This window comes from Chionomys nivalis, chromosome 5, assembly GCF_950005125.1.
Source record: "Chionomys nivalis chromosome 5, mChiNiv1.1, whole genome shotgun sequence".
In the NCBI taxonomy this organism is placed as follows: Eukaryota; Metazoa; Chordata; class Mammalia; order Rodentia; family Cricetidae; genus Chionomys; species Chionomys nivalis.
This window is the reverse complement of record NC_080090.1, coordinates 29,310,201-29,325,660: the sequence shown is the minus strand read 5'-3', so window position 1 is coordinate 29,325,660 and position 15,460 is coordinate 29,310,201. Positions and strand designations below refer to the sequence as shown.

The window sequence follows — 15,460 nt, the reverse complement described above, 5'->3', positions numbered from 1 at the left end:
CATATTTGAAAGAGGCACCTTTCTTCAATAATTATAAATCTATATATTTTTATCATAAATATATTTGTTTCTGCTTTAATTATACTTTTACAATTATCCAAAAATTTTTACTTTTAAAAACAACATAACTTTAAAAAATCATTTTATTTATTTATTTTGTGTGTGTGTGTGTGTGTGTGTGTTATAAGTGTGGGTACGTGTGCCATGGCACTCAGGTAGAGGCCAAAGGATTGCTCTCTCCGTCCGTCATGTGAGTGCTAGCGATTGAACCCAGATTACCAGGCCTGGCAGCAAGTGTCTTTTACCCAATAAGTCATCTCAAGGGCCCTCAGTGTAACTCTTTAAAATCTAAATGTTTTCATTACCTATGATTTTCTTCCTCTTTGTGATTATGTGATGAATGTGTTAATCTTACAGTCTAAATCTCTGTCATACAGGTGAGTGTTATGCAGAAGATCCGCAGTGAGTACTTGACAAACCCCGAGTTTGATCCCCCTAAGGTTGCTAAGGCTTCTTCTGCAGCTGAGGGGCTGTGCAAGTGGATCATGGCCATGGAGGTGTATGACCGAGTCGCTAAGGTATTTTCATGACGTGCACACCCAATCCCAACTCAAACAGTCCCATAAATAAAAACGTGAACTTTAAGTTTTAAATGTATTCCACATTAGGTCCTTCAGAATTTCACTCAGCGAGTTTTTACTGTGTTCACCTCCCCCAGCTCCTCACAGATTCATTCCCCTCCCCTGCCCACCCACCCAACTTTGTGTTCTCTTTGTGATTTTCTACCCATAAAGTCCAGCTTGTGCTGCCCATACGTTCTTAAACGTGTGGTCTTCCACTGGAGCTTGGCCAACCCCTGGTGGCAACACCCTTAAAGGAAATTGACCCTCCCTCTCCCAGTAGCTTTCAGTTGCCAACAGCTCCTCAGTTGAAATGGATTTCATGTCCACTTCCCCTGTTCATCCTGGGATCCGGCCCAGTTTGAGCTTGGTGGGCTCGTGCACGCTGCCACGGCTGCTGTGAGTTCACATATGAAGCTGCTCTGTTGTATCAGAGGACACGGCTTCCTTTTCCTTATTTACCATTTCTGGCTCTTAGAATCGTTCTGCCCCCTCTTTTGCAATGATCCCCAAGTTTTAGGGGCAGGCACAGTATATGTGTCCAGTTTAGGGCTAAGTATTCTGCAGGCTTTTATACCTCTGTCATTTGTGAGTCTCTGTTTATGACCATTTACTGCACATGGAAGCTTCCTTGATGAAGGCTGAGAGATACACCGCTCCACAAATAAGTCAGTGATTAGGTTTAATACTCTGCTCATTTAGCAGACTAGCAGTTCTCCCCTAGACCTTTGATCCTAGCCACAAGTTCTTGGCTGAACAATAGTGCATGTATGGGCTTCATCTTGTGGAGTGGACCGTAAACCCAGTCAGAAAGTGGCTGGTTAGTCCATAATTTCTATGTCGTTATTACACCAGTGTCGTGCCTTGCCAAAGCTCATCCTTACTGTAGCTCACAGGGTTCACAGCTGGGTAAGACTGAGGGTTACTTTCTCCCTCTGGTGGTTTTCATAGCACCTCCCAGCACTGTGGAAGTAGCCAATGGGATGGAGCTTCTGGGTTAGTGCCTACTTGGAATCTCCAAGTTCTGTAACTCAAGTACATGGCATCTTCAGCAGCAGGGGTCTTATCTAAGTTCTAGAGGGTAACCAATATTGTTGGCAGCAGCCTGTAGTGTTTGGGGGTCTGTGGGACTTCACTGATCAGCAGCTCCAAACAGCATTGGACTTCTGGTAGCTTGTGCTGTCTAATAGAATAGAGCCATAGTTGTTCCACTGTACGATAAGTGCGTTATATATGTATGCTCTGTGTGTGTGTGTGTGTGTGTGTGTGAGAGAGAGAGAGAGAATGTAAGCTTCTATAGTAGTAAATAGGTTTCTATATGATTTTTTAAGTCTTTAGAGTTAAAATTTGTATTCCTTTCCCTAACCTTCCCTCCCATCCCCCACCTCAATTTAAACCTTTTCTGTTCTATTCGTTCCCTTTTTCAAGACAGGGTTCCTCTGTATCTTCGGAGTCTGTCCTGGAACTATCTCTTATAGACCAGGCTGGCCTCGAACTCACAGAGATCCTCCTGCCTCTGCCTACTGAGTGCTGGAATTAAAGACATGTGCCACCACCGCCTGGCCCCTTTAAGCTTTTAAATCAGTGATTTCTATATCCCCTCCCTTGAAAGTCCAACTCTACCCCACCCCGTGGCCTCTTAATTATTCCCAGACCTCTGTGGGTATTCCAAATGAAACATACACATCTGAAGATTCAAAGCTAACATCTATCTACAAATGAAGGAAAGCATGTAACTACCTTCATCTTTCTGAGTCTGGCTCACCTTCCTCACAATGATTATTTCTAGCTCCATCCATTTCATTCATTAAGAATATTCATTAAGAATTAAGAATAATTTCTTTTCTTTTGTTTTTGTTTTTGAGACAGGGTTTCTCTGTAACGTTGGAGCCTGTCCTGGAAACTAGTTCTTGTAGACCAGGTTGGCCTCGAACTCAGGATCCTCCTGCCCCTGCCTCCAGAGTGCTGGGATTAAAGGCGTGTGCTATCACCGCCTGGCTAATTTCATTATCCTTAATATCTGGATAATATTCCATTATGAAAATATACCACATTTTCCTTGTCTGTCCATCAGTTGGACATCTAAGTTTTTTGTATTCCTTGGCTGTTGTGAGCAGAGCAGCAATGAATATGGATGAGCAGGTATCTCTATGGTGACATAAAGTTCTCGGGTCTATATCCAAGAGTGGTGTGGCTGGACTGTATGGTAGATCTATTTTCAATTTTTTGAAGGACCTTCACATTGATTTCCATATCACATATACAATTTTTTCACTTCCACAAGTAGTGGATAAGTGTTCTTTCCCCATTTCTACCCAAGAACTTGTCATAATTTGGCTTTTTGCTTTCTTTTATCATAGACTTCCTGACTTGGATAAGATTAATAATCTCAATAATTTTAATTTACATTTTTCTGATGACTAAGGATGTTGAACATTTTTATAAAATGATGTTTCAGCTACTTGTTTTTCTTCTTTCTGAGAACTCTCTAGTTCCATAAACAAGATTTTAACTGGATTGCTTGGTTTCTTGATATTTAGAAGGTTTTTTTTAGCTTATACAATAGCAAATCTTTATCACATATTTGTGACATAGCTCAATAAAGTTCTGTTTTGAAAGTCGATTCAGGGTAAGCAAGATGGGCTAGTGAATATAGATGCTTGCCACTAGGCCTGTAACCCTTGGGACTACATGATAAGAGGAAAGTCTCAACTAGTTGTCCTCTGACTTCCACATGTATGTTGTGGCATGCTGTGCATGCACCCATACTGCACACATGCACAGACACGCACATATAAATAGATAAATATAACAAGAATTTATATTATCTTAAAGGTTCTAAGTGAGCTGATCCATCAGTGTAAGAAGATCCAGTATGGCTAAATTCAGAGTGAAGGAAGATCCCTTGAAGTAATGGCTTGAATTCAGCAGGGATTTTTTTTTTAATGGAATATCCAACTGGCCCAGATTCCTGAGAAATCAAGAGAATTTAGTTGAGTGTTTTACAATTTGTTTAGTAAATGAACATAAAAACACAGGCATCACTTGAATATACCCAGGAAAGGAGGAGCATACGCTAAAGGAGAGATGGAACTATTGGTAACGTGTACTAGAATAAGCTCAAGGCACAGAATGACCAGGCTGCAGCCATTGGCATATGCTGAGAGTCAGGTAGGCGCTTTTGAGTTTGAGTTTATGGAACAGAGTCTCGTGTAGTTCTGCTCAGGGAGTAAAACAGATTCATCTAGGATCTCCTACTGAACTTCTCTCCACGGAGTAGTGTCATGACAGGTCTGCTATCGCCCAGTTCAGTTCCAGAGACCCCACAGCGTTGCTTCCGTCTGTACCTCTGCATGCCATTTCCATAGCAGTGCAGCTGTTCCGTGTCAGCACACGAAGGTGATGGAGAGACTTTAGCAATGCCTCCTCTGAAGTCAAAATTGGAAGGGGGAGCTTTCTGGCATCTACATTCTTCCTTAGAATTTTAGCCCAGAGAGAGACATTTTGAATCTGCTAAGTGTTGCTTACTGCCGTCTTTTCCTCTAACTTGTACCACCGTGAGTTACTCACTTTCTGACTGGCCCAGACTCTCTGATCATCTTCTAATTTTTTTTTATACCAGTGACTTATGGCTTGATTCAGTGATGGAGTTAACTAAAGCTTATTCTTGATATTCTAAGGGCACAAAAATAGCAATTTTATTTGTTTTGTTTTTTTGTTTGTTTGTTTGTTTTTCGAGACAGGGTTTCTCTGTAGCTTTGGTGCCTGTCCCAGAACTAGCTCTTGTAGACCAGGCTGGCCTAGAACTCCCAGAAATCCACCTGCCTCTGCCCCCCGAGTGTTGGGATTAAAGGCGTGCGCCACCACCGCCCGGCCTTTTTTTGTTTTGTTTTGTTTTGTTTTGAAAATAGCAATTTTAAAAATCATTTTTCTCTTCAAGAAGAAAAGTGTCTTTTTAAGAGTTCTTGAGGAAATTTTAATTTAGTGAGACTTACTACAAAACTTTTCTGTCTTTGTATTTTTACTATCATAGTCTTAATCTCTCCAAGGCCAGCATGATTTTGGTGTGACTTGGAAGAAGGCCACAGACTTAGGAAAAAAAAAATTTAAAAACCATTAAAACCAAAAAAACAAAACAAAACAAAAAAAACTACATAGAAACAGAACGAGAACCCAGGTATGGTGGTTGATGTCTCTAATACCTGTGCTTTGGAGACTGAGGCAAGGGAATTTGTCATGAGTTTGAGAGAAATATGGTGAGTTCAAGACAGGTGAACCAAGCTCGTGGGAACTCATGAACTCTAGACTGACAGCTGTGGAGCCTCCAAAGTACCCAATAAGCCCTCTGCATATGGGACACAGTTGTGTGACTTGGTCTGTCTGAGGCCCCTGGCAGTAGGATCAGGAACTATGCCTGGTTTATGAGCTTGCTTGTTAGAACCCATTGCCTATGGTGGGGTGCCATGCTCAGCCTTGGCAGGGGGAAGGGGCTTGGTCCTACCCCAACTTAATGGGTCAGGCTTTGTTGACTTCCTATGGGAGCCCTTACCCTTTGGGAGGAGTGGATAGGGAGTGGGCTGGGGGAAAGGTGGGGGGGCAGGAGGAGGGGTATGAGAGAGAACTGTGGTTGGAATGTAAAATAAAATTTAAAAAAGTAAAAAAAATCATAAAAAAGAATCTGTCTCAAAAGAGCAATCAACAAGTTAAACGAAAAGGAAGAAACAGAATCACCTGGCTCCCTCTCCCCATTTTCAGTTGACTGGCATCTTCTCATTATTTTAAAACACATTGCTGGATATTGTGATACTTTTTACTCTACGTTAAAATGCCTTGTAATTTTTTTACATACTATAGTTTACAAAACCAAATGATTTGTATATTTTTAAGTATATAGGTGTTTTTGTTTTATGTAAGATTTAAATACTTATTATGTATAATTTATTGTTCTATCCCATGTCTGACCCATAACATCTAAGTTTTACATAGAACACACAGTATCTGCATATTGTTCCCAAACAGGTGGTGGCTCCTAAGAAAGCTCGCTTATCAGAGGCGCAAAAGTCCTTAGCTGAGACAATGGAGCTTTTGAATCAGAAGAGGGCGGAACTTGCGGAAGTAGAGCATCATTTGGAAAATTTACAGAAGATTTTTCTCGAGAAAACAGAGGAGAAGGCAGCTTTGGAAGATCAGGTGGAACTGTGTGCTAAGAAGCTGGAACGCGCCTCAAAGCTAATAGGAGGGCTGGGAGGAGAGAAATCAAGGTAGAGCCTGCTGCTTCTAACAAGAGCTAAGGATAACAGACTTGAGGGGGGACCATTATTGGTTGTTGGTCACAGTTACAGTGGCTGATTGAGAAGAGCCGGCATGTTGTCAAGCACCTGGCTGGGACTCTCCAAAGGAGCAAGCTAAGTGTTGAGGATAGAATTTATAATTTGTTTTCAAAAACAAAACCAAAAATAATAAAAAAATCTAGAGAGGGGAGGAGGAGAAAAGAAAACGCAATTTTAACAGTTTTTAATCTAGATGGTAATTGTTGGTTATGCAGATATTTTCCAGTTTTCTATGTAGCTTTAAATTGGACTGGACAGTATCTCATTACTGGTAATGCTTATTCAATGAATAGCATGATGTAGTAACTTAGTCCAGGTCAGATGGTTTTGAAATAACCTCTATCGTGATGATTTTGGTGAATGGAAAAGCTATCGACTTTATCTGTAGGATCTCAGCTTTTTAATTTAAGGAGTATCAAAGAGTCTTGCTTCAGAATAGTATTTCCGGGATGAACTATGAATTTTCTAAACATAAATACCTAAGCAAACAGTGGGACCAAATAGAAAATTCCAAAGCAAAAATGCTGGGGTTGTCATTGTTGGAAAGGCTGAGTCCTACAAGATATGCCTATTGCTCTAATATTGAAATGTGGAAATTCATATAATGTAGCATAGCAGAGCTGCAAGGGATCCAACCCTTCTCATCTTACAGATAAGCCCAATATTTCATATCTTTTTCCCTTTTTTTCTTTGATATGTAACCTTGGCTGTCCTGGAGGCTCAGGAGGCTCAGGAGGCCTTGAACACAGAGAGATCTACCTGCCTCTGCCTCCTGATTGCTGGGATTAAAGGTGTGGTGGCCCACCACTACTAAGCATCATATATTTTTCTTACAGAATTTAGAAAAGAAGACCCCTGCGCTTTCATTTCTATTGTTTTAATTTTATTTATCTGTTTATTGGCCTGCATGTATGTCTGTGGGCCACATACATGTCTGGAACCTGTGCAGGCCAGGAGAGGGTGTTGGATCCCCTGAGCTGTAGTTACGTATAGATATGAGCTACCATGTGGACGCTGCAAACTGAACCCTAGTCCTTTAGAAGAGCAGCCAGTGCTTTTAACCACCGAGCCTTCCCTCCAGCCAGCCCTTCCCATACAATCGTCTGTTATTATTTGATTTGCCTTTGGTTTGTTGCACAGATGGTCTCAAGCTGCCAATGACCTTCAAATAACATATGAGAACTTAACTGGTGATGTCTTAGTGTCAGCAGGAGTAATAGCTTACCTTGGCGCTTTCACTTCTGGATTCCGACAAGAGTGCACAGAAGACTGGAGCATGTTATGCAAGGTACCAGGTTTACACTTAGTAAATTTTGTTTTAGAACAGAATGTTCTATGTGTATTTAGAAAATGTGATGGTGATTAAGACAGTGAAAGGAAGAACACCAAAAATATGGAAATTCTCTCTCTCTCTTTCTCTCTCTCTCTCTCTCTCTCTCTCTCTCTTTTCCTCCCTTCCTCTTCTTTAACTTGTAAAATACTCTCAAAATCCAACTTTCAATGCTGTTTTTTACAATCCTTATTTATAGCAATTAAATATGTATTTTAACTTAATATTTCAATTAGTAATGTGAAAAAGACCATCAGACTCTTGTTTCTTTCTTTCAGGAGAAAAAAATCCCATGTTCAGAGGAGTTCTCACTGAGTAAAACCTTGGGTGACCCAGTAAAAATTAGAGCTTGGAATATTGCCGGGCTGCCAACAGATGCATTCTCCATAGACAACGGTGTGATTGTTAATAATTCCAGACGATGGTAAGGAACATAAGGGGTCTCCTTGCATTTATGTGGAACTCTTCAAAAATCTTTAAAAGTTGAAAGACTTATACAGAAGCACCAGTGTGATGAGTCACCCCTAGACTCTACGGTTAGCACTGTGTTTTATTTGTTGCTTAATCACGAACCCACCTAGATCTCTGCTAACCCATCTTTCTAAATGTATTTACATGCATATTGTCGAATATATCAATATCAGGTTTTGTATTTTTTGTTTGAGGTAAAAAAATTATATATAACAAAATAGGAATACTCAAATGTACCATTTAGCGAGTTCAAAAGAGTATACACCTGTGCATACATCCAGATGCAGGGCAAGGCTACATACCTCCTACGTACCTCCTTTAATTCCTTTCCTGCTCTCATCCCACCCAGGAAACCATCATTCCAATTACTTCTCAACGTAGATTAGTTATGCCTGTTATAGAACATCATCTCTACTTCTTGAAACGTATATGAAACATCTTCCTCTCGGCAGAAATGTTTTCAAATTCATCCATGTTACTCCATGTATGCGTACATTGTTTCAGGGAGGATTATATTTCATTGTATAAACACATCAGCATTTGAGTCCACCATTTGTTCAGTTATCCTATCGAATTAAAGATTTCTAAATCATTCTTGCCTGCTTCTCTATTTATAAAATGGGACAATAATTATGCCTAAATCAGGATATTGTAAGGACATGGTGGGGTGCTTAAAATAGGACCCCATATTCACTCAGATGACTATGAGAACCCAAGAGTATAATCATGGCATGCTTTAGAAATAAGAAGACTTAGCCGGGCGGTGGTGGCACACGCCTTTAATCCTAGCACTTGGGAGGCAGAGGCAGGCAGATCTCTGTGAGTTCGAGGCCAACCTGGTCTACAAAGCGAGTTCCAGGACAGGCCCCAAAGCTACAGAGAAACCCTGTCTTGAAGAACAAAAACAAAGAAACAAAAAAAGAAATGAGAAGATTTAAAACTGAATGATAATGTGGCTGAATAACCACTGAAGAGACTCTTTTTCAAAGAGAGTAATTTTCTAAATATTAGAAATTGCTCCTCATATTGAAGTTGAATATAATACCCATTTCTCTTCTGCAGCCTCCACTCTCCAGCAGGTCCCAGGTTGAGTAGCCACTGTTCTATTCTCTCCTAATTAATTATATACTCTTTTAAAAAATACGTTTATTTATTTTATGTGCATGAATGTTTGTTTGCATGTATTTCTATGACCCACATGCATGCCTAGATGCCTGGAGAGGCCAGAAAAGTGTGTGTGGTCCCCTGGAACTGGAGCTGCAGGCACTTGTAAGCCGCCACGTGGGTCCTCGGCAGGAGCAGCAAATGCTCTTATTCATTTGAGCTGTCACTCCAGCCACATTATCAAACACAAAGCTTTTATTTACTGTCCTAGAAAAACATTCCTAAATAGATTTTAATATATGCTAGGCATGGGCTCTCGCTCTACACAGCTTCACTCACAAACTTGTAAGAATCATTTATTAGCTGGTGTATTTTTTATATTAAACTTGTAGCAAATGTTTTGTACCGTTATTTCTCACATTACAGTAACTGATGCCATGTGTTAAGATTGCTGTGATGTCAATGTTATTGGAAACAGCACACTCACAGACTCACAAATTCCTAGTTCTTCTAACACTAGTTAGGTCTAGTTTTAGAATCTTGGAATTTGGGCCAATGTGAGACTGAATTTCTTCATTTATAAGAATAAAATTCTTTTTTATTTTTAAAATTATTCTCCTGACAATTTCATAAATGTATATAATATATTCTGGTCCCACTCATCCTTTTACTGTCTCTTATCCTCCTCCCCCACCACCAGTCCTCCCCCAGCTCCTCCCACCACCTGTCCTCTCCCAGCTCCTCCCACCCATCGTACATTCCCCTCTTTTTGTTTTTGCTTTGTGACACCCAATTTAGCCAGGGGTACTTTTTCTGCTTTTTGTTTTAATTTAAATTTTTAATTTTTTTAGCATTGCGTATATGAATAATCTGTGTGTGTGTGTGTGTGTGTGTGTGTATTCTCCCCCTTCTCCTCCTCCTGTGCTCCCCTCTCTGGCAAATTCATGACCTCTTCTTTAGTTATTATTGTTACATACCTATACATAAATAATCTTAGGGATTTTGTGAAGATAAATCTTGATGCAAAATATTTTGTAACAGCTGATGGCAACATTTAATTAAATTGAATAGATTTTAAGAAATTGCATCATTTACGTATTCCTCTTGTAATTTTCTTCTTAATTTCTAGGCCTTTAATGATTGACCCCCAGGGTCAAGCCAATAAGTGGATCAAAAACTCTGAGAAAGAAAACCAGCTTAGTGTTATTAAGCTCTCAGATACGGACTACATGAGAACTCTGGAGAACTGCATTCAGTTTGGAAGTCCACTCCTGCTGGAAAATGTTGGTGAAGATCTGGACCCCTCTTTGGAGCCGCTGTTACTTAGACAAACTTTTAAACAAGGTAGAACTAAATGATTGGATTATTTTGAGGCGTGAAAGAAAAACAATACATAAGCTTAATGATGATGATGATGATGATGTAGAACTCCTGTGGCATTATTATGTAGGCAAAGAAAGCAGCTTTCAGAGTGACCTCGACCGGGCATCCTAAGATCAGCACTTTGCCCTCCTTCTTTGCCTTAGCCAGTACTACCCGGAATAGCTCTGTTGAGAGCATGACACATGAAGCAAGACAAAAAACCCTATCTTATGATCACTGACCTCAGAAAGTCAAAATTGGTACTTAGTTCTGAGTAATGACAAGAGTGTGGGCCAGAGTTGGACACAGGTAAACATTACCCACGACGTAGCTTCCTGCTGGTGAGCACTGGTGATCTTTAATCATACAAAAATTTTGGAATCACAGTTAAAATTTGATAGAAAAAAACTCTAAAAGTATCTTGATCTACAAAAGTCCATGACAACGGAGACAATGTCTGTGCTGCTCCAGGATGAGCCCTGCTGTGTCATTGCTTACCCATCTCGACCCCAGTGCATTTGTCCCCTGTTTTCCCTTCCAGCCTGCTTAGGTCTTTTTGCTTATTGCTTAGGTGAGGCTTTATGAGTACATAGGAAAAGAGACTAACTTTGGCTCATTGATTATCTGCTTTTTTCCTGAAATACAGGTGGTATTGATTGCATCCGGCTTGGTGAAGTCATTATTGAATATTCTTTTGATTTTAAGTTTTATATCACCACAAAATTGAGAAACCCACACTACATGCCAGAGCTGGCCACAAAAGTGTCTTTGCTCAACTTCATGATAACACCAGAAGGGCTTGAAGACCAGTTACTGGGCATTGTTGTTGCAAAGGAGAGGTATGTGGTTTAGAGAATATCTGTAAGCCTTTAGCATTTTTGTTTTGTGACTATTTTGAAAAGACTAAAGTTTATATTTTGTCATTATAAGTAAAGCAATTATATAATCCTTTAAAATGGCCTTTCAGTAATAACTTTTAGGCCAGGTCATGTTATATTGGCCTTTTATTATAGGTGAGATTCAGAGTACATACTGTGACTTCTATCAGACTGAGCTAGAAATTTTGCCCATAGTAATATAGGCCATAGATATAATCAGAAATGTATTCAGACTTCTATACAGAATATTAAATTTAGAAATGCTTGGGATAGGATGTGAAAACAGGATATAAAACTACATATGTAGTATAAGTAATATTGTATTTTTTAAAAATTGATGAATGACGGACCCGGGAGAAGTCGCGTTAAGGAGCAGAATGAATGGGAACCAGAAATTGGAGGCTTGTAACCAAGACAGGCAGGATTTTGTCCAGCACTTCTCCCAGATTGTCAAGGTGCTGACTGAGGACGAGCTAGGACACCCGGAGACAGGCGATGCCATTGCCCGGCTCAAGGAGGTCCTGGAGTACAATGCTGTGGGAGGCAAGTACAATCGGGGTTTGACTGTGCTCCAAGCCTTCTGGGAGCTGGTGGAGCCGGGAAACAGGATGCCGAGAGTCTGCAGCGGGCCCTGACTGTGGGCTGGTGTGTGGAACTGCTCCACGCTTTCTTCCTTGTGTCAGATGACATCATGGATTCTTCTCTCACTCGACGCGGACAGATCTGCTGGTACCAGAAGCCAGGCATAGGCTTGGATGCTGTCAATGATGCTCTGCTTCTGGAAGCCTGCATCTACCGCCTGCTGAAGTTGTACTGCAGGGAGCAGCCCTACTACCTGAACCTGCTGGAGCTCTTTCTGCAGAGCTCCTATCAGACAGAGATTGGGCAGACCCTTGACCTCATAACAGCACCCCAGGGCCATGTGGATCTTGGTAGATACACTGAAAAGAGGTACAAATCTATTGTCAAGTACAAGACGGCTTTCTATTCTTTCTACCTGCCTGTCACGGCTGCCATGTACATGGCAGGCATTGATGGGGAGAAGGAACATGCCAATGCCAAGAAGATCCTGCTGGAGATGGGCGAGTTCTTTCAGATCCAGGACGACTACCTTGATCTCTTCGGTGACCCCAGTGTGACTGGAAAGGTCGGCACTGACATCCAGGACAACAAATGCAGCTGGCTGGTGGTTCAGTGTCTGCTACGAGCCACTCCGCAACAGCGTCAGATCTTAGAGGAGAATTACGGGCAGAAGGACCCAGAGAAGGTGGCACAGGTGAAAGCGCCGTATGGAGCGCTGGATCTGCCAGCTGTGTTCCTAAAGTACGAGGAAGACAGCTGCAGCCGCCTCAAGAGCCTCGTGGAGCAGTACTCTGCACCGTTGCCCCCAGCCATCTTCCTGGAACTAGCAAAGAAGATCTACAAGCGGAAAAAGTGACCTCGAGCTTGCAAAGGCTTTGAGGGAGGGATCTCAATAAATTATTGTACAGAAAAATAAAAAAAATTGATGAATGAATCTGTCTGTATTCAAAACTGAAAAAAGAAAGGAAAAGATTAAGACACAATATACCTGAATATTAGCAGTTATTTTGCTTAGTATGTAAGAGCATAGGCAATTTTATGGTTTTATTGGTATTTTGGTATTTTTCTGTTACTAAAATTCACTGTTTTTCAAATAAGATAAAATAACAATACCCAGAAAAGCTGCAAGAAAAAAAAAACTTCTCTGAAAGAAAATAATTGATTCTAGTTGAAAATTAATATGACATTATTAAGTGGTCCGTTGAGTGAGATCAAATTACAAGTATATAAAAGTAGCTTTGTTAACTTCAAAACTTTAACTATGAACAAGACCTATGTTATAGCACACTCTACACCAGATGCTATTATTTTGAATTTTGATCCTATTTTTGATCATTAATGCTTAATGCCAATTTTGCCTTTCACTAAAAAAGCCAGGAGGAACAGTCCTTCTTCCTGTGACTGTTATTTTAGAAGAGTTAATGATGACAAAGCAAAGAATGAATAAGCTCCTCCTTGCAGTCTTTTTATTTCCCTGTATGTGACCAGCTATGCCATCAGGGTTTATCTAATACATTCACATTTTAAGCATGCAAATGATGTTTTCTTTGTTTAAACTTCTCAACTCAATATTTGTATGAGCCTTCTCATTTCCTATTGCTATGATCAAATACATTGACAAAAAGGAGTTGGGAGAGAAAGGGTTTATTTTAGCCCACGGTTCCAGTTTATAGTCCTTAGCAAGGAAGTCACAGCAGCGAGAGAATGGATGAACATGTCACATGACACCAGCTATGAGAAGAAGAGAGCAATAGATACATGTCTGTCTGCACTCAGCTCCCTCTCTCCTTTTCATGGTTCAGGGTCTCACTGAGGCTCCCTTCGCAGGCAGGTCTAGATTGTACCACATTGACTAGTGAAATGAGCTATCACAGTATACAAGTGTTCCCCTTACCATAATAAACTTGGTTAGTTTTTGTTACAGCTATAAGATGATACAAATAGTCACAAAATGTTATAGGTGATATTTAGGTATAAATTAGGTTAATTGTTACAAATTTACAGCAGATGTTTCTGTCTGTTTTAGACCAGAATTAGAGGAGGAACGGAATGCCCTTATTCTTCAGTCTGCAGCTAATAAGAAGCAGCTGAAAGACATAGAGACGAGGATTCTGGAAACATTGTCGTCTTCAGAAGGGAACATTTTGGAAGATGAAAGTGCAATAAAAGTCTTAGACTCTGCCAAAATAATGTCTAACGAAATAACGAAGAAACAGCAGGTGAAAAGAAAGACTCCTAGAAATGTTTGGATTCTAACATTCTAAGAGGAAAAGAAAAATTGCTAAAATATGAACAACTAGAGACTAGTTGTAAGCTTAGAAGGTATCTTACTGCTGAACTTATCTAAACTTAGTTCAATCCACACATTATCTGCACACAGAAGAAAGACAGGTGTTCTCTGTGTGTGCAGTCTATCAGGCTTGTTTAGTTTAGTTCTCTTCATCTAAAAACTGTAAAAGTTGTCTTGCCCAGTTAGTGATTGGAGTTTGAGGTATGTGAAGATAAGTCCTGACTGACCAAGCAATAACTGACTCTTAGAACCAACAGGGGATGTTCTGACATCAGCTTGTCACTCATGGGCTTATTGGAGATGGGGGAAGGGAGGGAGGAGAGACAAAGAGGACGGGAGACGTAAGTGGCAGTGGAGGAAGGAGGCAGGTGGTCTACAGCCGATAATATATCTAATTCATCACTCAGGCAGGGGCCATTTCTATAGCGCATCTCTTTCCCCCCAGGGATGTGTCTGTGAAACGGGACATGCAAGTGGTAGGGCTTCCACACATGCAAGTCGGAGGCCAGCTTTCTGGAACTGGTTCCCTCCTCCTGCGTTACTGAAGCTGGGTCTTTCTTGTTGCTTCTGCTCCTCCTCTGTATCACACACTTCCAGCTCATTCTCCTGTCTCCACCTCCCACTTTGCTATAGAAGTTCTGGGTTACAGATGGGAACCACCTCATCTGGCTTTTTACATGTGGTCTGGGGAGAAACTCGGGTTGTCAGGAAGTACTCTGAACACCGAGCCATCTCATCATCTCAGTTAAGGACCTTTAAAACTTTTATATTCTTTTCTCTTTCTTTTAAAATAGTCTTAATAATTTTAAATTTTTCAAAGATTTGTTTTTATATAGATGCATATATATGAGTGTTTTTGTATACTTATATATCTGTTTGCTAATGCATTGCCTGGTGCCTTCTGAGGCCAGAAGAGAGGGTCAGATTCTCTGGAACCAGAGTTAGATGGTTTTGAGCTGATGTCTGGGTCCTGGAAAGTGAACCCTGGTTTTTCTCAAGAGCAGCTAGGGCTCTTAACTACTGAGTCAGCTCTGCAGCCCCTGTCACTTGTTTACAGCAAACAGAGGTTGAGTTAATCACTCACCTTCTTCCCTCTGCTCCCCTTCCAGTGCAGCTCCACTTGGGGACAGATGTCCAAGAGGTTTGGTTTTACACTAATGTGTTGATAAGGATTCTTTCTGGCAGGTGTTTGGTCCCTTATCTTACGTTTTTTGAGGAACCAAAAAGGCAATGTCATAGATAAATACTCTATGGCAGCCCACATACGAGAGCATGGCCGAGATACCCTGTGGTGTCTGTCTTCCCAATTCTTGTTTATCAGAGCAGAGGAAACTGATGAACCCATCATCCCCACCACCACACTGATTATCAAAGGAGAGATGTCCTGGTTTACTTCTGTTGCTGTAATGAAACACTTGCCCGAAACCAACCTGGGAAAGAGATGTTTATTTAGTTCACAGGTTCCGGTCCATAATCAGGGTTAACCAAAGCAG

At 40.8% G+C, this 15,460-nt stretch overlaps 2 protein-coding genes across 2 annotated transcripts in view; both read left to right on the top strand.

The window, feature by feature from the left end:
* The window catches only part of Dnah12 (dynein axonemal heavy chain 12), a 161,927-nt gene that overhangs the window by 112,343 nt on the left and 34,124 nt on the right, over positions 1–15,460 (top strand). Inside the window, exons 51-57 of the mRNA XM_057770077.1 lie at positions 438–578; positions 5,640–5,881; positions 7,091–7,238; positions 7,559–7,704; positions 9,985–10,199; positions 10,864–11,056; positions 13,704–13,896. Of these exons, the coding sequence (XP_057626060.1) occupies positions 438–578; positions 5,640–5,881; positions 7,091–7,238; positions 7,559–7,704; positions 9,985–10,199; positions 10,864–11,056; positions 13,704–13,896 (1,278 nt within the window). The remainder of the gene's footprint in view (positions 1–437; positions 579–5,639; positions 5,882–7,090; positions 7,239–7,558; positions 7,705–9,984; positions 10,200–10,863; positions 11,057–13,703; positions 13,897–15,460) is intronic.
* Positions 11,453–12,580, top strand: LOC130874664 (farnesyl pyrophosphate synthase-like). The gene is given in 2 exon segments (XM_057770078.1): positions 11,453–11,692; positions 11,695–12,580. Coding segments are annotated over 2 exon segments (1,059 nt in total). The 5' UTR covers positions 11,453–11,472; the 3' UTR covers positions 12,534–12,580.